This window comes from Corvus cornix, chromosome 4A, assembly GCF_000738735.6.
Source record: "Corvus cornix cornix isolate S_Up_H32 chromosome 4A, ASM73873v5, whole genome shotgun sequence".
Classification (NCBI taxonomy): Eukaryota; Metazoa; Chordata; class Aves; order Passeriformes; family Corvidae; genus Corvus; species Corvus cornix.
In genome coordinates, this window is record NC_047058.1 from 10,732,469 (window position 1) to 10,760,200 (window position 27,732).

Genomic DNA, 27,732 nt, shown 5'->3' on the forward strand with positions numbered 1-27,732 from the left:
ACTGAAGGCATATTTGGAAAAGAATTCAAAGCTTGTAGTAAACAGTATTTTCCTTAAAAACAAACAGGCAAAATTGATTAATGAAAGAAAAACGATAAAAGGAGATGCAGGCAAATTTAAAAGAAAGATCTGTATCAAACAAACTAATGGGAATGACAGGCTGCGACTTTCAGCTTGAGACAAAGACCTGTTTGTGCAGCAGCTGGGTAAATAGATGTCCAAAAAACAGGCAAATTGTAGCTTGGCTGCAACTGAGTGGGGTGTGACGCATGAGTGCGCTGTGTGCTCCCCCACCTCAGCGGTGTGTTCTGCCTCCTGCCCCAGGACACAGGCACTTTGCAAAGAGCTCAGCAGAGCTTTCCAGAGATCTGGAGCTACTGGAGCTTCTAATGAGTCCAAATTAGTGGCAGGACAAGAGGAAATACCCTGCTCAGATGAGCTGAACGGCCATCTTATAAACTGAAATCATGTGAGTCGTGACAGTTAAAGAAGGAGAATACAGAATGGGGAATTATGCTGAGGGAAGCCACAGTGAGGGAAAGGCCCCACTGCAAAGGCCACCTGCTTGACTCCTTGGCATTTTTTAATGGACATCACACTGCTAACAGACTGCAGAAGCACTCCATGAGAGCAAGTGCAAACCATGCCATCGTGCATCTGTTATAATGCTAAGACCTTTCCACTGATATTTGTAGTGATATTTGAACAGGTAAACATGCCCTTAAGTCTGCAAGCAGGAAAAAGCTAACAGAGAGTTATGAGCTGGAATGGGAAAGGCAGTTATGGTACAGTCAGGGAACAAGTGCAGCGAATCCTAACGGGGCTCTAAAAGAAATTGTACTTTCCCTGCCCAGGAGAATAGTCCACACATGTTTTATCTTACCACCAGGAGAAACTGCACTGAAGGGATCTTGGTGCTTCAGTGGCTGCAGGACCAGGAACATGGGAATATGCTTATGGCTTTTCTTTATAAGATTGTATCAGTTCTTAAAATATGAATTCAAGACTTTCCCCCTCCCAAAGCTTTCGTGCTCTTAATACAGGCTAAACAACAACACTAACACTTTTTCATGCCAATCAAATGACATTATTGAATCCTTATGGTTGGGATTAATCTGCTTTTTTTCTACTGTGTCTCTGAACGTAGTTTTAAATGTCAAAAAACCTCAGTTTTTCCATCCCTGAAAGTACCATGTGAAAAATTAACTGAAAAAATAACTGAAAACAAAACAAAACAAAATTATCTCTTTGTCTAAGTTCTAAAATTAGACTTTGTTTGAAATTATAATTGCTCAGCTTTACTAGAGCTTTGTTCTTTGGTGGTGATCTCCTCAAGAACTTGAAGCACAATAGGACTGAGATATAAATATTTAAACACAACTGGAATGATTAAGACCTTTGCTAGGTGAGAATGCCATGATTTGGCCTATACAAGGGCACTAAATTATCTCTTGGGCTATGTGTCACTGACTGAATATGATCACATCCTAAGAGCTTAGGAAGTTACCACCTGTCAGCTGTGTTTCTTTAACTCAGCTGAGTGCAAACTCTTAACTCACCTCAGCTACAGGTGAAAATGCTAATAACTTCCATCCTGATGAACCTCCAGCTGTGTAGCTTGATGGATGGAAACTTGCTATGTCACCATAATATTCTCACAGTCTAAGGCTCAACCTCCCAGCAAACAGGACTTAAGAGGTAATGTCACACCTGCTTCCCAATTCCTGATTTTCCTGTTGTGTTGGTATACAAACACTGAAACACACAGCTTCTGATTTCATATTCATCTTACACTGGTATAACTCCAATGACTTTACGGGAATTTTTCTAATTTATACTTATGCCAAATCAGGTCCTATGAACTTCATATGTATATATATATATATACATAAAGGGAAGTGGTTATAATATGTAGATATAATTTTCTTTTCTTATACAAAATTGATTGTGAAGAAAACTTAATTACATTTAGCCCATGTGTAGCAGTCAGATTAATTAAATATTTCTCTCTGCACTTATCTCTCATTTTAATGTCAACAGAGCTGTCCTAGACCATGTTATGCTGCCGTTAAGAAGGAAAAAGAAAATTGCTTTTAAAACCTGCAGTGAAAGGATGTTAAGTGTCTGCCTTAAACTGACAAATTCAAGGAGATTTAGAGTTAAAACTGCCAACTCTTCCAATAACTCTCTGTTATTGCAGAATATAAAGCACCCAAAATCACAATACAGGGCAGTTTACACAGAGCCGGTTCATAGAGTGCATCAGAAAATGCTTTCCATACATTACAGGCTAAACAGGGTTTGAGTGGGCAGATTTAAGAGTGCAGGCAGGTGAGTCAGTGGCTCAGACAGCAGGGGAGGGCACCAACAGATGGGAGAGCACAGGAGGCAGGGATGCCAGCTGTGGGACCTTGTGTGACAGGGACACACACTAGTGTAGGAGAGCACAGACAGTGGGCAGAGACATGGTTGTTGGACCTCTTGGAAATAAGGTGGAAAAGGAAGGATATGAGAGGAATAAGGCAATTTTGAATAGGGTTCAGAAACGAGGAAATCTTTGCCAAAGGACAGCAGGGTCTTAGAGCCCACAGGATACAGAATCAGAAGGTCTCAAAATATATCTGTAAATGAGGAATCATCACTGAGTCAGAATGTTTCTATTGAGGTCCCACAGTGAGCTCAGTTCTTGGATCTATATCAAGCTTAATTTATCAATGACCTAGAAGAAAACAGACAATCATCATAGTAAAGTTTGTCCCTACAGCTGAGTATAAGATCTCACCCAGGACACTGACATGGTCTTTAGGTGTGACACAATAAGATAATGTGTATTTCAATACACCTCAGTGTACAATCTAAGGAAAAGTATTTAACTGTGCTTGGGGCTGATCATAAAATCATAGAACCATTTGGGTTGGAAGGGACCTTAAAGATCACCTTGTTCCAAACCCCTGCTGTGGGGAGGGATGTCTTCCACTAGACCAGGTTTCTCAAAGCCTCATTCCAACCTGGCCTCGAATCCACTCTCTGAATGTGAAAGCTGCACAGCTCTGAGAATGGGACAAGCACATGGTAAGGGCTTTTAGTAAGTGGAGGAGAGAAAAGCAAGAGTCCTTGACTGTTCAGTAAATGAGTATTCCTAAAACAGACAGGAAAAATAATTAACTCTGAGAGCAACCAGTGAGGAATATTGTGGCTTCTCTCCCACTGGCAAGTTTGAAATAGAGTCTGGATGTTTTTTCTTAAAAAACAAGCTCCAACTAGAGTATTAGAGTATTGGAAAGGAAGCAGAGACCAGCTTATGAAAGAACTATGTTTTTCCCCAGCATACCTAAAACTTACACAACCTCAGAATGAAATCAAGACCACAGAAGAGGAGGAAATGATTATTTCAGTACAGGGCTCAGTTTATGGTACTTTCCAAAATCTCTTCTGCCTACTTTCTACACTAGTTTCCTAAACAGTCCTTCAAAAGTAGGTCCAGATAAATGCAAGAACTGTGGTGTGTCTCAGTAGAAATATTAAGTGAAAGACTTATGTTAAAAAAGCAACTGTAAATGTGCACTTAATGCTTGCAAATATATTAATAATAATAGAAGACTAACTGGATGCATTTTGACAGGCACAGAGGTTTTTTTCACTTGGATATCTCTTGGCTGTTCTTTCTAAAAGACTGACAGAATTATGAGCAAGAGTGTAAAGGCGATAGAGGAATTTACTTATTACACTTTTGTTTTGTTTTGCTTTTCATGAGGAAAAAAAACAAGTACTGGGATGGTAGATATGGCTACAGATACTTTCTGCCCTCAGTAGCATCCAGCACAAGGATCTGTTCCCACACTGTGCTGCTTCAGATGAAGTCAGTGGAACAACTGTCTTGAGCAAACAGACAAATACTGACATTTTGTGATAAAAAGGAAAGCATACACCAAAACTATGGATTTAAATGGCAATCAAGGATATGACAGATAAACAGAGACACATGAATTATGTATCATACCTCCATCATTGTCCAGGTTATCTGCACACACCATTTCCATGACAACGTTACATCCCGAGCCACTCCAGCCCACTTGACAAACACAGTGCCACCCATTCTGATCAAGAGTGCACCTCCCATTTCCATAACAGAGACCTGGGCAACCATCTAAAATAGAAAGTGCAAAAAAAAAAGCCTTCATGAAGGGATATTTTCCCTTATTTTGTAGTTGCAATTATTCATTAACATTCCTACTTCCAGCATTATATTTGCTGCCTTCAAATGATGATAGCTTGCAAGCCACTTACATTTCTGGACGAATATGGAAAACTCCCCAACTTGGTTCTTCCCTTTGCTTGCCCAAAAGTAGTTTCTCAGTGAAGAATGAGGATTTTTTTTAGTGTTTAATATTTTGTGCACAGGAAAAAAGTGAGTAAGGTCATGCTATAAAGTTCTAAAGTCATGTCCATCTCTTTCTCTACTGAAAAATAAACTGTAGTTCACTAACAGTATCATACACATAATCAAGATTTATATCAAAGTTACACATGGAAAATATTGTCTAAATGACAAACTAGCAGCTGTGGACACAATCCTACACATTGCAGGGAGTGAAAGTGACCTTTTTATTCTGTTCATAAATACTCATCTGACTGAGAAAAAGCCAATTTGATTTATGTCACAACACAACTCTTTCCACAGAAGACAACTGAGGGAGCACTGCCTTCCTGTTCCACTTTCTCCTGTTATAACTGATTCCAACAGGACAAACACATGCCCTTTGGTGGTGCTGATTCTAGATCAAAACTGGACCAAGGACTGTAGCATCCTCTTGATTATACACTTGCAACTCTGAATCAACTTTGGAAATTCACGTCTAGATTTCTTGCCTGTAAGAGTGAGAGAGGAATGGTCTCTTGGATGTGTACACTCATGTCCATCTGCTTGCATAGCGCAGTGCCAGCTCAGACATTTGTCAGATCCTCACCATGTCACACATGCAGCCAAAGGACAATGGATAAAGCAACGGCAATTGGCAATACGTTTGACAGAGTGAGTGGCATCACTTCTAAAATGGCTCTTTTTGCCAGCATAGACATACAGGGTCTGAAAGCCCTTGCTCCTGATACTGATCATCAACACATAGGTGTTATCAGAGAGAGGGTTTTTTTGAGGAAGGAAGAAGACTCAGTGCCTGACAGCCCAAATGGACTTTGGAGGAGCCAGTCAGAGAGTCTGGTCCATCAGGCTGTGATTCACAGCCCCACATGCAGCACATTTCCTGGGAACTTTACATGAGACATGTGACCTCCCTCCTTCTCACCCTTGGCAGTTTATCAATCACATCTGCAAACAGAGCGATCAGAGAGTCTGACCCTCTTGCTCAGAAAAACTGGAGATGGATCGCACCATTTTCTCACATGGAGTTATGGAAGATGCTACTCCGAAACAACATGAACTTGGCAACCACCAAATATACTATAAAAGCCTCTTTCAGGGAGTTGGGGGAAAGGGCAGGATGTGAGAGCTCTTTTGGGTAATGTGGATGTTTTTCCACTTTCAATCACTGTCCTGCTGAGTTAATTAATTTCTTGTACATGATTATATTTTGCTACTGTGTGTGGTTATCCTCTAAGTCTATAAATGCAATAAAATGAATGCCTAAATGCTTTTATTATTATCTAATTCCAAAGAAATGAAACAAGAAACAGAAAATAAGCACTCAGGTCTTTCTGAACTAATGGTTGGTTTGGTATTTCTGTGAGCAGCATTTCTGGAAGGGGCTCTGCATCACTGCTCTGCTCAGTATGGCCCAGGCAGAGGGACTGCTGTCACACTGGGGGAAGGTTCTTGCACTGACACGAATGAGCAGGACCTGCGGCAAGGCATGGGAATCAAATGAACAGCACCAGACACAAAGCAACATCAAATTTAACTCTTGTATCAAATGATTTGAAGAGAACTAGATCACATCTGGCACAGACAGCTCTAGAAAACAAGAGTACTTCTCTATCAAAAGAAACTTACTTCAAGCATAAATGACAAAAACAATTATTTTTTGTTCTCATGGGAGACAGTATCAACACAAGCTTTTTAGCAAGTCCTCAGCTCTGGCACTACTTTGGATGGTAAACAAGAGCAAAGAATGGATTTGCCTAACACAGCACATCAGATGGCCCTGTAAAATATGCTTACATTGCTACAACTTTGCAAATGAGTTGAGCACATTACTTATTAAAACCTGCATTTTGTGCTGTAAATCTCTGTCTCCATGTGTGCATATATATCTATATATATATGTCCATAAACAAATGTGCCATCTATTCTGGGAACTTAGCAGTCCAGAAGCTCAAACAAAATGGGTAACAGAAAACACTCAATTCCCAATACTTTTGTATATTTTCATTACTTTTTTTGGAAAGCTGTTATGAAAAACTTACCTTGGACAGCATCTAAGTAGTGAGCTTAAAAAAAAAAAAAAGAACAAAACTGAGATGGATCAAACTTCTGTACCAAATGAAAATACATTTGCTTATGGCTTGACACCTGTGGGCTAGATATAAAATGTCTCCCTCTTCCTGCAGGCAGATCTATTCCTGCTGCTGTGACCAGAACATTGTATTTGTGATCGTTCTCCATTTGATGACAAGTGTGCAGGGGCCACACCTGGCACTGCCTACAATGTGAACGGCAGGTCTATTTATCTTTTTAAGTATTTTGGTCCTTCTCTGGATTTGCTCTAAACAACCTTCAGAAAATTAGGCTGTTCCTCCATCAGAAACCCAATTCTTGATTTAGCAAATCTGATTTAGTAAATTCTAGAGCCAGGGAATGAATTATCTTAAAACGGTCAAGATAAAGACGACACATTCTAGATTTTCTTTCAAGAAACAAATGTGAGGCCTTACACTGCTCATCTTTGAAAATTAGATATCACTTTGGGACATTTTAGGGAGAAACACTCTTGGACTTTGCAAAAAAAAAAAAAGTTGAATTGCATAAAAGATCTAACTATTACATTTGTATAGTAGACTAATGATTCTAAAAAGATCTGACAGCTTTACCTTATTAAGAATATTGTTAAAAGTCAGCTCTAAAAAAATACCATTAGCAATAAGTAAAATATGTAAAGGCAAGAGACTTAATGCAAGAATTATGTAAGCTAAATAATAGCTTTTCCCCCAAACACCTTCTATTTTTTAAACATTTTTTTCTTTCCTGACTTCAAAGTTCACATATGAACACATCCCAAAGATATGTTAGGACTGAGATATCTCTCCTTTTTGTGTGTTTTTGTTGGTTTTTTTTTTGAATTAATTAATGTATGTTATTTCCTCTATACAGAAAGTTGTGCCAAGTTGCTATTTTGTGGGACAAACAGGGTGCAGGGGCACATTTTTTATACCTGTCTGGATTCCGAGTCTCTGTTTTTCCAAACAGATTTCAATCAGAATGATGGCTGTGGCAGATCTGTGTAGGACTGGTGTAAGATTTTATGTATTTCATTTCTTGAGGCACAAAACCCCCTTACCAATGGTGCAGTGGTCCCCTTCCCATCCGGGGCTGCACTCACACTTCCCGTCCTTGCACTGCCCGTGCTCGGCACAGTGGGAGTGGCAGGTCCGTTCTTCACAGGTGGGTCCCACCCAGCCCTCTTCACACTGGCATATCCCTCTGGAGCAGACACCGTGGCTGCCACAGTCCAGGGTACACAGCTCTGCACATGAAAACAAAAGTACACCATGTGGAACAGCACTTTCATACTGCAAATAGACTTTGCATCAAGACTAATTCACTTCTGTATGACTATCACTCATCAGTTGGATCAAATATGGGATTTTATCACTCAGTACAGACCTTATAAAATCTGGCTGCCTCCTTCTTTAGCAGCTATTGGTCAGATCATTTATTTGTTTGGGGTGGGGCTGCAAATGATGGCTTTGCAGAGGGTAGAGTAATAGGTCTAAACCAGACAAACAACGACATGAAAAGTCTGTATCTTTTGACTGATTTCTTCTGAGACTCAATTCTAAAATCTCTTACAAACTCAAATATTGTGAGCTGAATTAAAGGACAGAGTGGCATATAAAATACATATAAGCAAACCAATCTTTTAGATATTCAAATGTAGTGATGACAAAATGGCCTTCACTTGCAGTACAGAGAGACACCAGAAAGGTAACAGGGAGTAAGAGACGAGGCAAGCACCTCACTCTGACAGCAGTATAAACATTACATGACCTACGGGCCATTCAGATCCCCCTAGTTCTAAAATGGCTTTCAAGGATTCAGACTTTTTTTTTCCTTCCTGACCTTCATGAGTCAACTGGTAAGAAACCACAAAAGCTGTTTCAAGTAATTCATTGCCCTTGGAAGAATTTCTCTCCCTGGGCACTGTAGAACAGCCCTGATCATGAAGTGGTATGAAAGTCCTGAATAGTTTCAATACATCACCATATGCCAATTGCAATTCTACTTCCATGTTTACTAAAGTTGTTCTGTGAAAAGAATGCTTTCATTATAGAAAGGTTCCATGTAGTTTGAATTTATTTAGAGTAATTATTGTAAAGAGACAGAATTTGCTTGTTATCCTGCAATTAACCTGCTACAGAAATGTCTCCTCCTTCTTCCTCTCAGAAAGCAGCTGATAGCACTTAAGTATAAGCCAAACACTCATGTCTGCTCTGATTTCAAATGTCAGTGCTACATATTTAGTTGTGGCAAGAATTTTGCCTTGACAGATTTTAAACAATGATAATTTAGATCTTGGAACTATTGTATATAAACATTCTTAAAAGCATCTGTAGTGACAAATGCTGTCACTTACATACCAAGAAGAGTTTTTCAAGTTTAAATTGAAATCTTATCTTCCAATCATTTAACACAAAGAAAAAAGCATCACAGAACTGGAACAGCACAGTGACATCAAAGACATGCTGGGCTCTGTCTTGAGTGAGAGTTTAGCCCTTGTTTTTGGTAATCGCCAGGGTGACAGCACAGAGCACAATCAAAAGGATGGGTGAGTGACAAATGGCAAGAGCATTGTCAAACTCAAATTCAGAAGCAGAAGGCATGGTAAAGAACATCACACAAAATTCAGTAAAAGCAACTGCAAAGTACTGTCCTTAGGAAGTCAAAATCAGCTACATAAAAAATAATTAAATTTACTGTTTGGACAGGGAGTTGTGTTATACTGGAGTACAAGATATAAATAATTATCTGATGATATAATTCTACAATATTCCTGAAAAAGAATATGTAAGACAAGAATAGAAACTGCTCTGTTACATTCAAATGAAAAACTGTGCTGAGCTGATCATGTATTAATCAGCTTCATGCCTTGGACTGCCTGCCTGTAGGTACTGGAAAGGATTTCTTCCCCCTTGCTGCATAATTTTTCTTGGCTCTTTTGTTTTGTTACTTGTTTGTTCCTTGGAAACCTGGGAGTTCGCTTGGAGGTCTATAGGAGAACTTGCTTTCTTACTCCATTGGTACAGAAGCTGTCCAAACACTTGCTCCTATGATCAGGAAGTAAACTGATCCCACCAGATCACAAAAGAATCACCCCCAAGCAGACTGGAAGAGGATCACTGATATTATTTGAACCTATCTTTCCAGCTTGGGGCATTGGCCTACCCCGAGAATTAAATCTAACAAATTACCTGCTACTTTAAGAATTTAGGCTGCTAGAGGGATGCGTTTGATCTCCCCTGATCTCCCTCTAGCTCATTATAGTTATTGCTTTTGATATTTTACTTCAAGTGGCAAAGATTGTTAAGAGGATATTAAGAAATACTGTGTAGTTTACAATATACTGAGCTAAGTGGAACTGATGGTCTTTTTGACCCTCTGGATTGACATTCTACTACACAGATCTTTGCAGTTGTGGTACTGGCTTAGTTCAACTGATTCTGAAACTTCAGGGAAGATTATAGGCATTGGAATACAGAAGTGGCACTGGCTGAAGTGGGGAAACAAAGCAATACATAGAGCTTCTGACCCTGTCAGCAGCTCTAGCAGCTACTACCACTTCTCTGTCTGTAAACAGACTGAAGAACCAGCTGTGGAAAACCTTGAACACATTCCCACACATGGCATGCATGGCTGCATCCCCCGTCTGTCTACTCCGCAGAATCTCATCATGACAAACTCATCTTCCAAACAAACAAAAGAAATAACAGCATGGAGCTGAAGGCAATGTAGGCACATTCCTACCACAGGGACATGGCTAGATCTTGCACATGTTCCCATTTTAAAACCACAAAATTAAACAGACCTTAAAATGTTAGAAAGTTTTCCACTGTTTTCCCAACACATGGAATAAAATACTTAAACACAACTTAAGATCCTAATTTTTAATGGAGATACTAGATTACCTATCTCATCCTAGGTCGGTCCATATCATCTTCACACATCCTTATGTTCTATGTTCTATGTTCTCCTTTTTGTTCTATTTTCCCTACATAAGATCATACTTGAAATGAACTTACCTACGTCTTGCCTTTCCTTCTAATAATGATTTTTTTCCCCAAAATATTGAATCTAAATGTTCTTTAATGAAAACCAAACCCAATTTTGTTTGCACCAGATGTAATGAAATGAGCTTTCTTACTTTGAACCAGACACTTTCCTCAGCTACCCTAGTTGACCTGCAGTTCAGCCAACTCACACTTTATCATCACTGAGGCAACCTTGAGACTTACATTCTTTTTGGTGATTTTGTAAGGCTTCAGAAATGCTGTTTACCATGATAATGTATTCTTCTGCCATGCAAATCCAAGATTCTCCACAGACTTCTCATGCAAAGCAAGGGAAATCAAGCCCAACATCATCCTATTAATGCTATGGTAGAACATGCAGCTTTAATCCACAGCTAATTCAAACAACTAAGATCAAAAAAAGGATTATCAGTTCAGGTTGTCCTGTTTTTAAATGCAAAACTATTTCTTAACTCCTCCTGCAAATAAACAAGCCCAAAAACCTCTGTGTAGTGGGGAGCCACATTAGCATTTGCATTTGTATCGAGGGTTTCCGCTGCAGATGGGACAAAATGAGATACTCCAGTGAGTGCTCAGGGACCAACTGCAATGGGAAATTCTACAGTAACTTTAAATAGGTAAATAGCTTCTAATAAAGCTGATGTGACAGCAATTCAGACAGAAGTGAAGTTTGACAGCAAGTCAGACATGATGCAACTGTTCAGCTCACTGGGAGATCTTCCTCCTTCCAAAGCAGTTGGTCCTACAGGACATAGCACTACAAAATACAGCAGAGCCAGCAGTGGGGAAGGGCTTTGAGCTGTGGGTCAGTGCAGCAGTTGAAACAGCCAAAAATGTCTTCTCTGATTGAAACAGCTATTCCACTCCTCCTCCTCTCCATCCATCTCCTGGCTCTGTGATTCCTGCCTAGTGCTTAGCACGTGGAAATGGTGAGATGATTCAGATCATGGAACTGTCAGAAAATTACTCAGTTTATTTTCCTGGGTTAATACCTGACAGCTAGCTGAGCTAAATCAGCCCAAAGAGAGATCAAAGCGGCAATATAGGCAGGACAAGGGAGGAGATGCAAATCCCAGCCTGGAAGAGACTGTCCTGCTGAGGAGCCACAAGCTGTGCCGTCACTGACTGCAAAGGACAAGAGCAAAGAGGTGACTTCTGTAAGGTAACAAGGGAGGCAGGTGACATGAGGTACAGTTTGGATTAGTTGACTCAGGGATATTACATCACAAGCCTTTACTTGTGCTGTTCCATTAATTGCTATTCATTCTTACGATGTACAGTGCCATGCTCACAATTTCTTAAGTTCCTTGACCATGTTGGTGTTTAGGCTTGTAGACTTACATAAACCCATCTCTTCTTTCCCATTCCTCTTTGTCATAGTTTAGTGGGATATACACCTGCCTGCCTGAGCTCTAAGGCAGACCTCGTGCTGGGTTGCAGGCTGGTCTGTGGCTAAGAGACCCACTCCTCAGGACATGTAAATTTTCATGGTTCCCAGGAAACCAACTGAGTCACCCAAATTCACAGTAATTCATGGCCCTGCATCAATTTTTGTACCTGTACACTTCGAAATCCAAACAAGGTTATCTAAATGTATGTCTGGAAAGTTAATTTTGTTTTTGAAACAAGCCCAGCCGTGCAGAGTCACTGCGAGCATCGTGCTGGCAGAGTGCCGGGAGCTGGCCTCAGCCGACCCCTCAGCAGCTTCCCTCAGACTTTCATCAATACAGTTTGCATCAAATCTAAAATTCAGAGTCCTCAGACTTACACCAATTAATAAAGAAGAGACTTTAAAAAGGTTTAACTCAGTCTAGAATTTTTACTGACATGTTCTTAATTCTGAATGCTCATTAATTTCTTGGAAAAAGGCAAATGTGAGCTGTGAACCATTATTTGTACATATTCTTGAGAAAGAGACAAATAGTTGATCATTCCTGACCTAATCTAAAAAGCATTAAAAATTCACTCCACACTCTTCATTTTAATTACCTAAGTCAACAATGAGTTCTTTCAAATGTGTTTTATAATAAGTTCCTACTTATGTGTTATGAAAAGGGAAATTAAAGCTAAATATTTTATAATTTATAATGATAAGGGAAGATTTTAGTGTTAATTCAATATATGTCAGAAATAACTCCTAGAAAATCATGCTAAGAATACAAAACTATATGTAAACAAAAGTGGCCACATACTATGAAACACTCACTGTACTTTTGTTCAGTAGTGAGTCTTGTTCTACAGATAGTCTAAACTTTCAGTATTAATAATTTTGCTATCAATTTTTTAATAAGTGGCTTTCCATAAAGATTAGAAATTAATCTACCCAGACTTCCACCCAATAAGCTTAACTGCTAGAGGCAGCAAAAAAATCACCTATCTAGACCTAATAAAGAGTGTTTTTTTCAATTTAAATATACATCGCATTTAATAAGTTTGCATGATAATTTCAACAATGTTCCTGAGCTCTTAAAATTACCTTCCTGCTGTGTCCTGGAGACAACTCTGTTCTAGCGTTCATTTTCAGCAACTGAATTTATTAATACAATTTTTTATACCACAAAGAAGTTCAAAAATGTAAAGTTTTAGGAGTTTCAAAAGCACTTGAGCTTTTTTTTTCCTGTAAAACCCAATGGAAATTTGTTCCCCTTAAAGAAGGTTACCTAGGAGTGCACTGCAGAGGTTTCATGCAGACATCAAGTTTTACATATCTGTACTAGAAGAGATGTTATTTTTATGGTACAGCTTATCTTATTTTCCCAACTTACATAAACTTCTTTGGCAATCTGGATGTTAACCGCATCTGATCTTGGCTTTTCCAACAGTGTCACAGCAGTTAGTTAGGTGTGTAATTTTTGACATTCTTAGCCAACCACAGCTATGCCAATAAACTGTCCCTGGAAGTGTTCAAGGCCAGGTGGGATGGGGCTTGGAGCATCCTGGTCTTGTGGAAGATGCCCCTGCCCATGGCAGGGGAGTTGGAATTGGATGATCTTTAAGATTCCTTCTAACCCAAACCATTCTGTGATCTATGATTAAGCAAGGGACAGCTTTTTTAGGGACAACACAGCAATACTATGTGGGTTATACCAGTGTTCAGTGGCACCTGCTCTTCAAGCTTGAGATGGAAGTCAAAGGGATTTGCAAATGTCTTCAAAACATCAATGCTGACGTCCTTCTCTGTCAGCTGCCAGGTTTTGTGAACGTGTTCCCTTTGGAAAACTGAAATCAGCTTCCTGCGTGGAGAGGCAGCAGTGGTGCATTGCCCATCTCCTCCTTATCCTTCACACCACCGAGGAACACATGATGGGAACTTGCCACAGAACTTAATGTGAAATTTAGTACAATCAGAAATAAATCACTATGATAGATCATCACCCAATGACTGATCTATTTTAACAAAAATTAATAGAGAATAGAGCTGCAAAGGACTTCACAGGATCATCTATTATTGTTTCAAATTAAATCATACCTGGCATCCCCTAAAAACTCCCAGCAACAGAGAACCTATGACAGGACTATACTATGACAGGCAATTCATACTACTATGAGACTGTCTTCACAGACAAATATTCTCTCAATCTAAATTCTTCTTGCTGCAACACTCCTTATCCTTCTCTTCATGCATTGCATGCTAATATCTGACACTGAAATATAATAAAGGTCACCTCACAATACCACAACAACATGTTATAGTTGGGTGAATGAATTCAAAGCAACTCTTTCTGCAAAACTATTGCATTGAATTTATTCTCATATATCTCTCTAAAATAATTTTCACAGTCATTTCCAAAGATTTTGTCCTTGCCCAAAGTGGGACGTGGTGGCCCACCCGAAAAAAGACTCAAAGAGTGAGATTCATCTCACCGGAATTGAAACATTTGTCTGAAATACTTTCTATTACAGTCTGTTATCAGACTAGAATGCTTAAATTTATTCAGCTATTGATATTTATCCTTTCTGGTACTGTCACGAAGCAAGACTGTAGCACACACATAAAGCTATGTTAAGCCAAAGAAGAATTACTTGGAAAAAAAAATTAAGGAGAAAACAAGTCCTTCTCTAAATTGCATCTGCCCTCATTTCTGGCTCTGAATTGTTGAGGTGCCTTCCCCCCGCCGTGTAGCCCTGGCAGAGGGGCCCTGAGGGCACAGACACGGGGTTTCCCTGCCCCTGCTCAGCCTCGTTCCCATTGGTTGGTTTGTGTTCCCTGCGCGGGCAGAAGGACCCTTGGTCCGGTGACTGGAACAGTTCCTGGGCAGAGCCCCGGCCATGCGGCTGGAGAAATAAACATCTCTGAAACAGCTATCAAGAATCAGCCTATATATATTTCTTTTCCACAGCCTCCTTGTTTGATACATCATGTTACAGAATCCCCACTGTAACACTGAATGATGTTAGAGAGGTTCATAACATATTCCAACTATTTACAGTTTTCCATGCATTACACAAACATGGACATGCCTTAGCCCCTTTAAATACCACTCTTTTTATGTGTCTTCTTGATATATTCTAATACTTAAATTCATATTAAGTACCCCCTTTCCCTCATGATTACATGACTGATAACCTGTTTGTATTTTCTCTTCAGTAGATCTATGGTTTTGCTATGAAATGAATTACTGATTCCAGAAAATAAGCTTTTGTATGGTCTCACTAGCATTTAAAAACCAGCACAGCTGAAATCTAACTGATTAAAGGACTGGTCCAGGCACTCTTCGTGTTTTGCCCAGCATTATCTGAGATGATGTTCACCTGGGGGCAAAAAGGCACTTCAGGAGATTGGGTCTTCCTCAGAGAGACAAGAGTTGCAGAAAAGAACTACTGAATAGTCAGTAACTTCAAAAAATAAATGGGGGGGAATCTAAACTTCACACATTTGACTGTTATTTGGGATAATTCAGACACAGTTATTGCACAACAATCAACTACATCTACCAAAGGCAAAACTTCCCCAAAATTTCTTCATTCCCCAAACATTACTTCATTTTAAACTTTCCTACTGTAAGCTCTACGTAGAAAACCTTTCTGATGTCTTGCCTCACAGATACCTAACTACCTTTCTTACCTTCTTACCACTGGCCACAACATAATAAAATAAACCCACTGGAACTAAAATGCTGTATCCTCACTGTTTGTTACTCAGAATGTTTCACTATCCATACAGTGGTGGTTTTAATTGCTTTTTGGGAATAATCCTACCATCATCTCATTGAACCTATTCTTGATGCATTAGGTACTCTATAAATAACTCTTCTGGCCTCCAGTAGGAAGGTTGCCATTAGCACTACTGTGTATCACAAAATATATGAATGCAATTGCATTTAAAAAGCCCTGTAAGGTAGTTTCTGATAATGCTACACCTACGTACAAATATATTTCCTAAACTGGAAGCCTCAATTTGCTGGAAAATTTATTAGTGTAGAAAAGTAATCAGTGGACAGACAGAAAGGTCTAGAGGGCAAATGCAACAGAGGCTGGGGAAAAGACAGAGCAACTTTTTCACCTTCTGGGATCTTTCATCACACTTTTTTCACCCAGCTTTATTTTTCATCTGATGAAGATTTTCTTCCTGATCCAAATCCAATTTATATATATATATATATATATATAAAACCTCACTCTATATTGATTTCGCTGTGGTTCAAAATGGTATTTTTACAGTACAAAAATTTAATCAATACAGCCTGAAGAAGCAGGACTGGTAATGGTAAACATACTTACAGATATTTCATTTCAGGCAGCCAAAGCACTGAAAATTGATACCACTGAAAAGGATTCCTCATTTACCACTGGGAACATCTCTGTTTACCCAGCCATAGCACTGGTGTAAAGAAGAATACAATTATGCTGGGCTTGCCACACAAGAGAACCTCTCTCTTTCTTAGAGGTGATACAGGTTGGCAGGTTGGACAAGGCCAGTGTGGGCAACGTTTAAAATCAACAAGCACAAGTGTAACCTAACAGCAAGGAAGATTAGACTGACAGAAGGGCGAGGGGAACCACACAGAAATCTGACCAGGACATTTTTTAAATACCACTGCCCAAGTAAATGTGGAGTTTCCTTGTCAAATTTGGTCTTGTTTTATAATTTGCTTTCACCGTTTCATTTCAAGTTGTACTTGTAGCAGAGCAGTGAGATGTCAGTCATCACTCGAGACTTATACTCTGACTAACAAGATCTGAAATCCTCCACAACACCTCGAGAGCCACAAAAAGAAGTGCTGTGCAAAGTCTACCTTGCTCGATATTTTGTTTGATCAGGAGACTGGTATGAAAACAGTCCAGAACGATCTGTCATGAGCTGTAATGAGTGAGATGAAAGCAATGCCTTTGTCCTGACTCACAGAGGGGAAAATGCAATTCACAGTTCCTCAGGCTGAAAAGCCAGCTGTGCAGGAAAAATGGGAAACCTGTTGAGCAAGTGACAGACCACAAGAATCGGGAAGGCATGAGGCCTGTGATAACGATAAGAAACAGGGAGAACAACTTTGTGGGGAAAAAGGAAATAGGCAAAGAGATGGCTCAGTAGGTACATTCAATAAAGCTGTCTCACAGGTACAGCCTGAACTAATAAACAATCAAAAGAAAATAAAGATTTTGAGACACCTATTTTCAGCAAAACTTCACCAGATTGTCGGAGGGGATCAGGATATGTCTTTATATAAGCACTAAATCTTCTGTGGTACACAGAACAACTATTGTTAACAGTGACTCGGGCTCTGCTCAGAATATAAAGCTTTCCACAATTATTTAATTACTAAATTTGATTAGTAATACCCAGTAAAGAAGTAATGATTTATTTAAGCATTATTTGCAGCAAGTAGGCATCATCTTTAATTCACTGGCTTACAGGATGACCTTTGGATATGGGTACACTCATAAAAATTGTGTTGGTCTGTGCCCTGAATGTTAGATGTACTTTCTGACTTCAGTAATGAAGATATATTTTACTTATCCTATTTTAAAAGAGCTCAAAATGCTGAAAAGGAGGGCATTGGCACTACTTCTCAATGTATTACAGGAACATATATTCGGATTCATCTGTGTAAAAGCACTGGCAGACCACAGGTGACAGAAATGCCATTGTTGCCCAAATCAGACACAGAGTTGGCACTCGGAAGGAAAGGGGATAATGATTTGCAGAATGTACATCTACACACTGGGACTGAATGCTTTTAAAAGAATGTACTTCTATTTTTATCTTTTTTTTCCCCTGAAGAGCCAGTCTACATGGACAGATGGAAATCTGTTAAGCCTGGAGAAGAAAAGCTTCAGGGTGACCTAATTGTGGCCTCCTAGTACCTAAAGTGAGCCTGCAAGGAAGAGGGAGAGGAACAGTGGACATGGGCATGTAGTGATAGGACACAGGGAAGTGGCTTTAAACTGAAAGAGGGTAGGTTTAGATCAGGTATTAGGAAGAAATTCTTAACTCTGAGGGTGGTGAGTCACAGACACAGGCTGCCCAGAGAAGCTTTGGGTGCCTCACCCCTGAAGTTCAAGGCCAGGTTGGATGGGGCTCTGAGCAATGTGGTCTAGTGGAAGGTGTCCCTGTCCACAGCAGAGAAGTTGAAGGGTGCCTTTAAACCCAGGTCATTCTATGATTCAATGAAACAATGAATCAACTAAAATAAAGCTTTGGTCTCTGTGATACCAACAACCAATCTGTATTACAGGAAAAACTACTGTGAGAAATCAAAAGTCATTACCAGCTTCTAAGTAACATCTCGGGTTCACAGCCAAAAGCAAAAGAAGATGAAGAAGCTGGCCTTGCTTCCTCCCGTTTTAGCACAAATAAACAGTTCCTTGGACAAACTCAGCAGTGAGGCACAACAAGCTCTTGCACAAAACCAGGGAGTGTGGCCTCAATCAGCACAAGCTCCACAGCGCTCAGCATCTGCCTACGAACACCGTGTCCATCCACAGGAGCATACGTCCCTGTGCTCACAGCTGAGCCTGTGCAGGTGAGTGCAGAGACACAAAGCAGCTCCCAGTAAATAAACCGTAACTTCCTCTGTGTCAGCAGCACAAACAGAAATAGCAGCATGCATCTGGCAGCTGCTGCTCTGTCTGGCTGCTGCCAAACCAAAGGTGCAGCTCATGACTTGCATTTTTTCTGCAGAGCCTGGTACCAGCTCCTCAAAGATGGCAGAGGCACCACCAGGCTGGCCACCCTTCTTCAGGGCATTTTTGAATGCAGCATATGGGGGACCAGAGCAGGAGATGAACAATCACATGCCATGTGAACAATCAGCTCTCTGTACTCTGTCAGAAAATGACTTTGGATCCCAAGGTGATAGACACTATTTTAAAAATCTGTTTATAAAATAGCCAAGGCTTCCTGGACTGAAGAGTGACATACCTGAATGTATACTGTAGCTACAACAAACAAGGAGTTTTTTCTCCATTGCCATTAAAATATTCTTGGATAATTATTATAAATTTATTTGAAACATATTATTCACAAAAACTTTTAAGCAAACGTCCTTATGGAGGGTAGAGACTGGGAAATCCTTACGTGTCTACATATATTACCCTTGCAACAATATACACAACCAAAACCCTTAGAAATGCAGTATAGTGCGAAGTTCTCATGGTTTGACTTTTACCAATAGCAATTGCCTATTTTCAGAGGAAGTTAAAATTCACAGACTCTGCTGCATAAATATGTTGAAATGATAGCTATTTTTGTACAACACTTACCATGACAACAAAAAACATTATAAATATCTGCTTTTTAGGGATTGGTGCAGCACATTTTGCACAACAGATGTTCTGAAATTCACTGAAGGACAAAACCTCTAGTTGTTCTAGGGTTCTTTTGTACCCTTGCTCTAGCAATTCCCATTTGTGCTCTTCCAGCTGTGAGAAAACAGAAGCTCACTCTAACACAAGAACACTCCTTTAAAAGATGGTGGTATGGATAATTTGTGAGAGTTACATCTTTGGATTTGTCTTAGTAAATTAAAAGTGGAAGATTTTCTATGTCATTCCTGTTCTGTTGTTCATCTAGGCTGCTTTTCCCCCTCCACTGCAGCATCCACCAGCAGAACATTCTCACAGCTTCTCTACTTCAGAGTCCTCTTTTACAAAGGGTTCTTGTGGAGTACAAGCCTTCCATAGTCAGAATTTCCATCTTGACATTTTCTTGAACACAGAATGCTCATGAAAGACCTTTCCATCCCATATCCTGTCAGTTGTTTTAGTATGGTTCTTAATCACTGTTCAGTAGATTGACTCCTGTGTAGGCCATGAGGTTGAGATGTAAAAGAGGGATGCAGCCACAAATTTAGACCCTCAAACCCTTCGCTTAGCTTACCTAATTCAAAGGTCCTTGAACCACTTTGGCACCTGAGCTGCTACTAAAATCCCACTTATTGGCCAGGTTTTGCTACTGGATAATGACAGCAGCTTTACATTAAGAGCTCTAGTTTTGCAATCTGCAGGACTTCACATGGGTGTTGCCCAAGGATCCTAAGGAATATCACTCTCCTGGGGCTGGCCTAGCACAAAGCACAGTGAGGGGGACATTCCTGGACAGGATGGACTCCCTGTAGAGGCACAATGCCATGCAGACAGAGAGGAAAGGCTCCATCAGCTTCCCAGAATGGAGGGTAAACAGAACCATACTGCCATCACGAGAGCAATTTGGGTATCTTGCTCCTGGGTAAGCCAAGAGTTGCTGAGATTGAAGCATCCAAAACTGGGTCTGTGGATTCCATCCTGTGGAAAAAGTAGTACCTTGCTGTGGATTAGACTAGGATTTACAAAAGCTGACTTAACTAAATTGCATTTACATTGGAATGAGGAATATTTCCAATTATTGCTGAATGAGGTGCAGACAGCAATAGATTAAGAATCTTAATTTTCAGGAAGAAAAAGGAAAGGAAAGGGCCATTATTTTTGGCATATCTGCAAAATAAGCAGCAATCAGTTGAAAAACACCCCATGTTTCCTCATTGTATATCTCATACCCTTGACTTATCCTATTTCTTAAATCAATAATTACTACATCAGGTATTTTTGGTTCCCTGTAGATGGATTTAAACATGTAGGATAATTAATTTTTATTGGAGAGCTTCTTCACTGCCTTAAATTTCTCATGTTTTAAATTCTGCAGCAAAACACATTAAGTGTTCCAACCTTTAACTAGTATGTTTTTAATAGAGACCTTGCTCACCAGATACATTTTTGCAAACTCTTGCAACTCTGCAAGAGATACAAATCAAACTAGTCATGGGTCGTTTTTTTCTTTTCGATGAAATATACAGTAGTAGGGAAGTGTCTTTCTACAATGTCAGACAACGTACAGCAGGGGAACTTCAATCATCCTTTCAATTAGCGGAGCAGTAATAGGCAAAGCTCCTCACAAATTAGAGAAAGAGGACAGTTAGATGAAATTGAGCAAGTCCATAGTTTCTTAAGAACAAAACAGTGAAGGATGTTTCTAGTATAATTAAAAAGTTCTTGAGATTCGTCTAAAATAGGGAGCAGAGTAGGAGCACCAACGTGGAACTGAGCAGTCTGTAGAAAATGCACGAAATTACATCACATACTGAGGAAATTTCAAGGCTTTTTTCACTACTGCAAGCTCTTTGTAGTGAATATCCTTGTCCTTGGTGAATGAGAGTGACTGACATCCATACACTGCAATTCCCTAAACCTGAAGAGTTTCTGATTACGATGAAATGGGTTCACCTAATTATTTTTTCAAGTTGCAGTTTTTGATGTTTAATTTTGAAACCTATTTGAGATGTCTTGAACTATATTAATATCCTGTATTATGCCTTCATTTCTTTTTGAAGCACTTTACTGTAAAAAATGCAGACTTCTAATGATTTTTAAATTACTCCACTCTGCACATATCAATTTACAACAATTACAACATTTTGCATTTTTCAAAGCACTTTAGTTTTAAAGAGGTTTTTTGCTTCACAAGATATCGAAGGAAGAGGCTGCTGATCCATTTTTACCCTTTGTAAAATTACCACCAATCTTGCTAGGAGAGCTTAACCAAAAATAGATATGCTAAATATATACCATCTCCATATAATCATTTTAGGATGAATGTTTTTGTGACTAAGAACTGCCAGTATTCTTTTCCCAATCATAATTAGGTTGCTTCAGTGATATAAATGGATTCAGTGGAATTATGACAATGTCCTGGAGTAAGGGGACAGAAACTGGCCTACTTTGACTGAATAGAGTCTAAAGAAATGAATGCAGGACAGGATGTCAGAAGCATCAGCTCTGTCACAGATTTCTCAGTCTACAATATTTTAGGCACAGTGCTACAATTAATTAGTGACTCAGGGCTGGATTCTCACCTGAAGCACATAGGGACTGCTCTGGTGGTATCACTGCAGTTACACTAATTCATGCAAGGCTCTGCCCCCCTGCACAACTCTGTCATCCATTTTCTCTTGATATTTCTCTCCCTTAATCTCAGGGCTCCATGTTAAAGGTGTCAATCTGAGAATAGAAGATGAGCTTTTTTGTTCAGTTTGTTGATGCTGCACCTTCCATTAGCCAGACCTTCCCTTCTACCTGACAGGAACAGTCAGTACTGACGAGTTAGATTTTTTCTTTCTGAAAAGCACTGCCTAGATGCCTCAGAGGGAGATGACTCATTAACATCAAGGCATTTTGGGTGACAGCCTATAAATAAAGCAACAAAGATCCATAGACGCTAAGTAGAAAGTCGAATATACTGAAGTCCTGATGACATTAAAATAGTGTAATATCAGTCTTCCATCCTACTGAGTGTGTCATGTACGGGTAAATCACAGCCCTACTGCACAGGTCAGCTGGTATGTATGGTGAAGGTCTGACTGATAATGGATTTTCACATACTATCATAACAGGGTTCAGCATGGTGTAAAGATGCTGAGACTCTGCAATACTCCAAGGATGACCTTTGTCAGTACAGGTGGTTTTCACAAAATGTATTATATAATCAGTCTCACTTGGAACTTGAAATTTCTGTTCTCCACATCTTGTAGAGGCAGGGGAAGATGAAAAGAGAAACTGAAAACTCAATCTCTTGTGCATTTCTCTTGGGCACATCCACTGTCAAATGGCTACATTGGTAATGGCTAAATGTCTTTGAGCACTTTTGTGTGACTTGCCAAAGGAAGACCAAACTAGGAAAAAACTAAAATTAAAGTGATAAACAAGATAGCAATGAATTAATTCCAAAACAGAAGATGCACATTTGTATTGTGAGCATTATCATGGATTTTTAATTTTCAGTGCTTTGTATCAGAGAAGCATTTGGTTTTTTCACAGGCTAATTATTAGAGATGAAATCACATTTTCTTTTTTTTAGCATGAGCTAAAGCCACTTCAGTGCTGGAAGATGACCTGTTTACTGTATGGTTGGTGTGACTGTTGGGAACATCTTCGACAATGTAGAACTGTAGCAGTGCTGGTGCTGTTTCTTTTTGTCTTGGAAACACTTTGAGAATCAAAATGGTGAAAGACAGCTCTTCCCAGAGTTGTCTGTGGATCTCTGCCTGAGATCAGCTTAGTTTGACCCTGATGCCTGTGCCTCCCTTCAGGCAAAATGGACATAATTCCCCTCATTCCTTGCACAGTCCAAAGAATATGGCAGAAAGCAGGACAGATGACTGTTCAAGGGACAGCAATTAAAACAACCAAAGAAATAAAGTTCCTGTAGAAGAAGATGTTGGACCTCTGTGTATTTCAACATGGTAAACACCACAGGTAAAGGCAGCAAGCAACATCTGCCCAGGCCAGCAGGAATGGAAGAATCAACTGTATTATTTGAATAATGACCGCAGTCTTGGAATCCTTGCAACTGGAATTATAACAGCTATGTCCCAGTACAGCACTTGAAAGAACTCTGATGGAATAACTCTATGTGGCTTCTCTACAAATTTCTGACACTGGTGTAATTTTGAAGCAGTGAAAGCCATATCTTGTTATTAACCTTCAGCATTCAGGCCAGTTGGCAAATTGGCACAACATGCTATTCCACCACCCTCATGGTAAATACATGTCAGTCTATAATCATATAGAACAGTTAGAACATTTTGATCTTGTCCATATAATAAACCAAAGACAGACAGAAGGTACTTTAAAAATTTCTTCTGATCACATATGGCTGTAGCAAAGACACAACAATGTTGTTTTGATTGGTGTAGTTAAAAATCTGCCAGTATTTCCAGGGTGAAATTTGGCTGATGCTGCCTAAAGAAGGCAGAAGAATCAGAAGCATATTATCTGTATGTTTGTAGTTAGCTGATAGGAAGAGCTTTTACAAAGATGCTCATAAGCAGCAAGGCAAAGCTTAAATGAAAACCATGTCATCTCTGGGAGAGGTACATTGAAATCTGAGCTAACAAAGGAAAATGACTTTTCATGGAAGTTCAATATTGCAGGGTAGAAAGAGGCAAAATATATCTGAAACAGATATCCAGCTAAGGATATTGAAAGGATGGATTGCAACAGAGCCGAACAAAAAGCCAGCCTAAGTTGTGTCCTACAAGTAGTATAGGATTAGCAATACTAAGTGTCTGAACAACTTTCAAGTCATATTGAGCTGCTTTTATTGAGAACCAATTTAAACACAATGAAAACATATCCTGACAGCTGCTTTGGAGTTCTGCAAGAGGATTTTCTGGTTCTCAAGGGATGGCAATTGTCCAACAATAACTTTGGATGTAGGAGTATCTGGAGGTGGTGCAATGAAATTGGTTTATGCCAGTCCACAGGTCAGAGCAGAGATTAGGCTGGACATTGGAAAGGACTACAAGTAATTTGCCAGTCCTTCACCTCACAGAAAGAAACATGATTGCAAGACTTTGCACCTATCAAACTAGGTGGAAGGTGTACTTTTTAGCAGAGAGGGCCAGACATAATTGAAACAATTTATCTAGGAAATGGTAGACTACCCTTAATTTTCAGTCTCTGTGTGAAGCCTGAATTTCAAAACACTCAACAGAAATTGAGTATCAAGCAAAAACTGAAGGATAATAGTTATTTTTTGGTAATGTTTTACAGAAAATCAAACAGCATGGACAACATGGTCTTTTCCACCCTCAAAAAAATCCATGAATGATTCCAGAGCTCAGGCTAGGCCTCCAAACATTGGCAATTCTTAAGGATATGCATGGGTCACACAGTCACCTTTCATCTCTTCCTCCAACCATTCTGATTCTTGTCTTTCCCCGGTCTGCCACTTGTAAAATGGAAGTTTATATTGTTTGAAGGGCTAGAGATGGGCAGGTAGGAGAAAGTATTATAGAGGTCAACCCTCTTCGGGTTGGGCCACACTGTATCTGGAACAATATATTCAAAAACATTCCAGAACCTTTGCTATTTCTCCCTTTTAAAGTCTGCCAAGATACACTAACTTCTATTTTAAAACCCCCATAAAATTTAATATAATGTATCCCTGTATTTTGAAAGTATTTGGAATTTGCTGGGGAACACAGAAATCCTCAGGACAAGAGCCTATATTCTTCAAGGTGCTACAGAAAGGCGAATTTTCACAGCACTGAGAATGTGGTACAGAGAAGGCAAAAAGCAAGGATCTGAGGCAGGCTGAGAGACTGCTGGTCTCTCAGTTACAAAGCTGTGCTGTTGTCTGACTCCAGATGAGCAGTCTGAGCTTCACCCATTTCATCCTCGTCATTGCACAGAACCTCATGACTTTCTCCATTCACATGTGACAGCTCATTTATTGTGACCTTGTTACTCCTCTTATGTTTCCTTACTTATTCATCTGATGTTTTCCTTGCTCACTAAATAAAGCTTTATTTTCAACATGCACAGCAATCACTGATCCTAGGAAGAACATCTCAGGCACAAATGAACATCTATACTTCAGCCTAACACTCGGTATATTGCCAAGACCATCCTGAATCTAGTCTAACACCTAAGAAGAAACATATATTTGAAAGGAGACGTCTGAAGCATCTAGCTATGATGCCTGTTGGTAGTTGTAAAAGCATCCTTTGATGCTTTGAAGACCGTAGGGATGGAGAGGTATTTTCTCTACTGATGGAGGTAAAGAGGCTTCCTTCCAAAAGTGTTCAAAACAGCTTTGGAGGTTATTTATTAGGTTTCTGGTTCCTTATCTAACTGCCCCATGCAGCTGACACAATAGACCCATCTGAGACTGACACTGCTTTTTGAGCTACAATAACATTGTATTAAAACAGAATTAGTTTGCAATATTTTGTTGACTAAAAAATTAGTACATAGCTAACACCTCTCCTAATTATTTGCTTCATTAATGGAAATACAATGTAATACTAAGCTTCAGAGAATATTTTTAATATATAACAAAATACAAGATAAAAATGAGAGCAACTAGGCTTCTGCTGAAACCCAATACGAAGTCAATTCTTATCAAAGCAGGTGCCATATCTGACAGTGTCAGACTAAAATTGCATGCATTAATTTTGGAGTGTGGAATGAATGCAAGGTCTTTGTAACAAACACTGAAAATAATTAGCAGGTCAATATTTTGTTGCTTAAAAATTCATCACGTAGAGGGACATTTTATAAGTCCCTACTTAAAGATTATAACCACACACTTTAGAAATCTGAGCAGAAATTTATACTGTTCCAAGTGCTCTTCTGAATGATGATTTCTAAGAAAAATTGGTGACTTGGACCACTGGCTGTATTCCACAGTATTCAGCAAATCTGTCACTTGCATCTATTCTCTACTGGGATGTGCTACTTATCATCTGAGATTCTGGCTTTATGAGCTCTATAGGGGAAAAAAATAGTAGTACATACATTGGTAATGACATGCTCCATTACAGAGCAAAATGTGCAGAGTGCATTCATTTTAAGAAAACGAAATGTAAATGTACAAAGCACATAGGAAATCCATTTCAACTCTTAATCAAATTTAGTGGGATCAAACCTTGATGGTCCTCCAAGGAAGAAGAGAGTTTTTAACCCAGCATGAAAGAATGATGGTCTTTTTTGTTTAAAGGTTTTTTTGACAGAGCTTTCTTACTTATCAGTCATTGCATTTGTTTTTTTTTTTTTTAATATATCTTCCCAACTCTCTCAGAACTGTGGATTCCCTGATTGCATGAGCCTGACAGGTGCTCAGCAGCTCATGTGAGAGTCGTACTTGCCTCCAGTGCATGCCAGGAGGCATCTGCCCTCTTGAAGGACCACTGTTCTCACCGTCGTGCCACCAGGCAGAAACGTCCTTGTCACAGAGAAAATGCGTTCCTTATCCTTGGCAACTGAAAGCCAGGTGCTGACAAGCCCATAAAGTGCCATGCTACAGTACCCCTGGTTCATCCCTATCTTGTTTTTTAAATTCCTATTAGCACAGTAACAGCAATCATTTTCTTTCATGACTCCAGCAGAAAACACAGGCAATGCTGATAAAGTCAAGCCTCTATCATACCTGTTGAACAGTCTGAACCTGTCCACTGTGGCTCACAGCTGCAGAGTCCCGTGTCCAGGAGGAAGGTGCCGTGCCCTGAGCACTGCTCCTGGCACACGGGCAGCGCAGTCTCACAGTTGACCCCGCCCCAGCCCGTGGAGCAGTGACATTCCCCTTGGACACACACACCATGGCCAGAGCACATTGGATCCAGGCAGTCCTCTGGAAAGCAGGGAATATACAACTTAGAGCATAAAACTTGCACCTTTACAGTTATTTACTAGTGAAATACAACAGGCATTCAGATTAATTCAATGATTTTTTTGCGCAGATACCCAACTGAAACAATGTTAACAAACCAAAGGGAAAAACAGTCCGTTAACATCTGCGCAAAAGGATAAATCAAAAACAAGAAAAAAAGCAAGCATATAGACTTAGAGGCCACATGAACATCTTGTCATAGATTTTGTCTTATTTTTAAAACACAGATTCCCAGGACAGATTTATTGGTCTAAGCTGGTGAAGTCGCGCTTGAGTAGCATGGCTGGGAAAGAGCTGGAGCAATTAAGAGTTACTTCTGTAATTGTGCTTTGTATTTCCATTTGGGTATTTGTGCACTGTGTTTTATTTACATCTGGGAAAAGAAAGATTTATTCTCTCACCTTCCTGTGAAAAGCTATCTCTATAGCTGAAAATCTGCTACAAAAAAAAAAGGTTATCCACTAAGACTGAGTAGTGAACCTCTAACTCAATGCTTGCTGTAAAAAAACATGTCATACACATAAAAAATATGTGCTGGGCAATTGCAGGTAATGAACAGCTTCATAAAAGTCATAATGTACCGATGAACAATTTGCAAACAAAGAACTAAA

At 39.6% G+C, this 27,732-nt stretch overlaps 1 protein-coding gene across 6 annotated transcripts in view; it reads right to left on the reverse strand.

Annotated features, from left to right (window-relative positions):
- The window catches only part of TENM1 (teneurin transmembrane protein 1), a 761,089-nt gene that overhangs the window by 92,684 nt on the left and 640,673 nt on the right, over nt 1-27,732 (reverse strand). For 5 of the 6 annotated variants that reach the window (XM_010407691.4, XM_019290822.3, XM_039571802.1 and 2 more), the window contains 4 exons: nt 26,882-27,082; nt 7,512-7,697; nt 6,421-6,444; nt 4,001-4,147 (listed from right to left, as the gene is read on the reverse strand). In XM_010407691.4, the coding sequence (XP_010405993.3) occupies nt 4,001-4,147; nt 6,421-6,444; nt 7,512-7,697; nt 26,882-27,082 (558 nt within the window). The remainder of the gene's footprint in view (nt 1-4,000; nt 4,148-6,420; nt 6,445-7,511; nt 7,698-26,881; nt 27,083-27,732) is intronic. The other variant, XM_039571801.1, reaches the window with a different exon arrangement.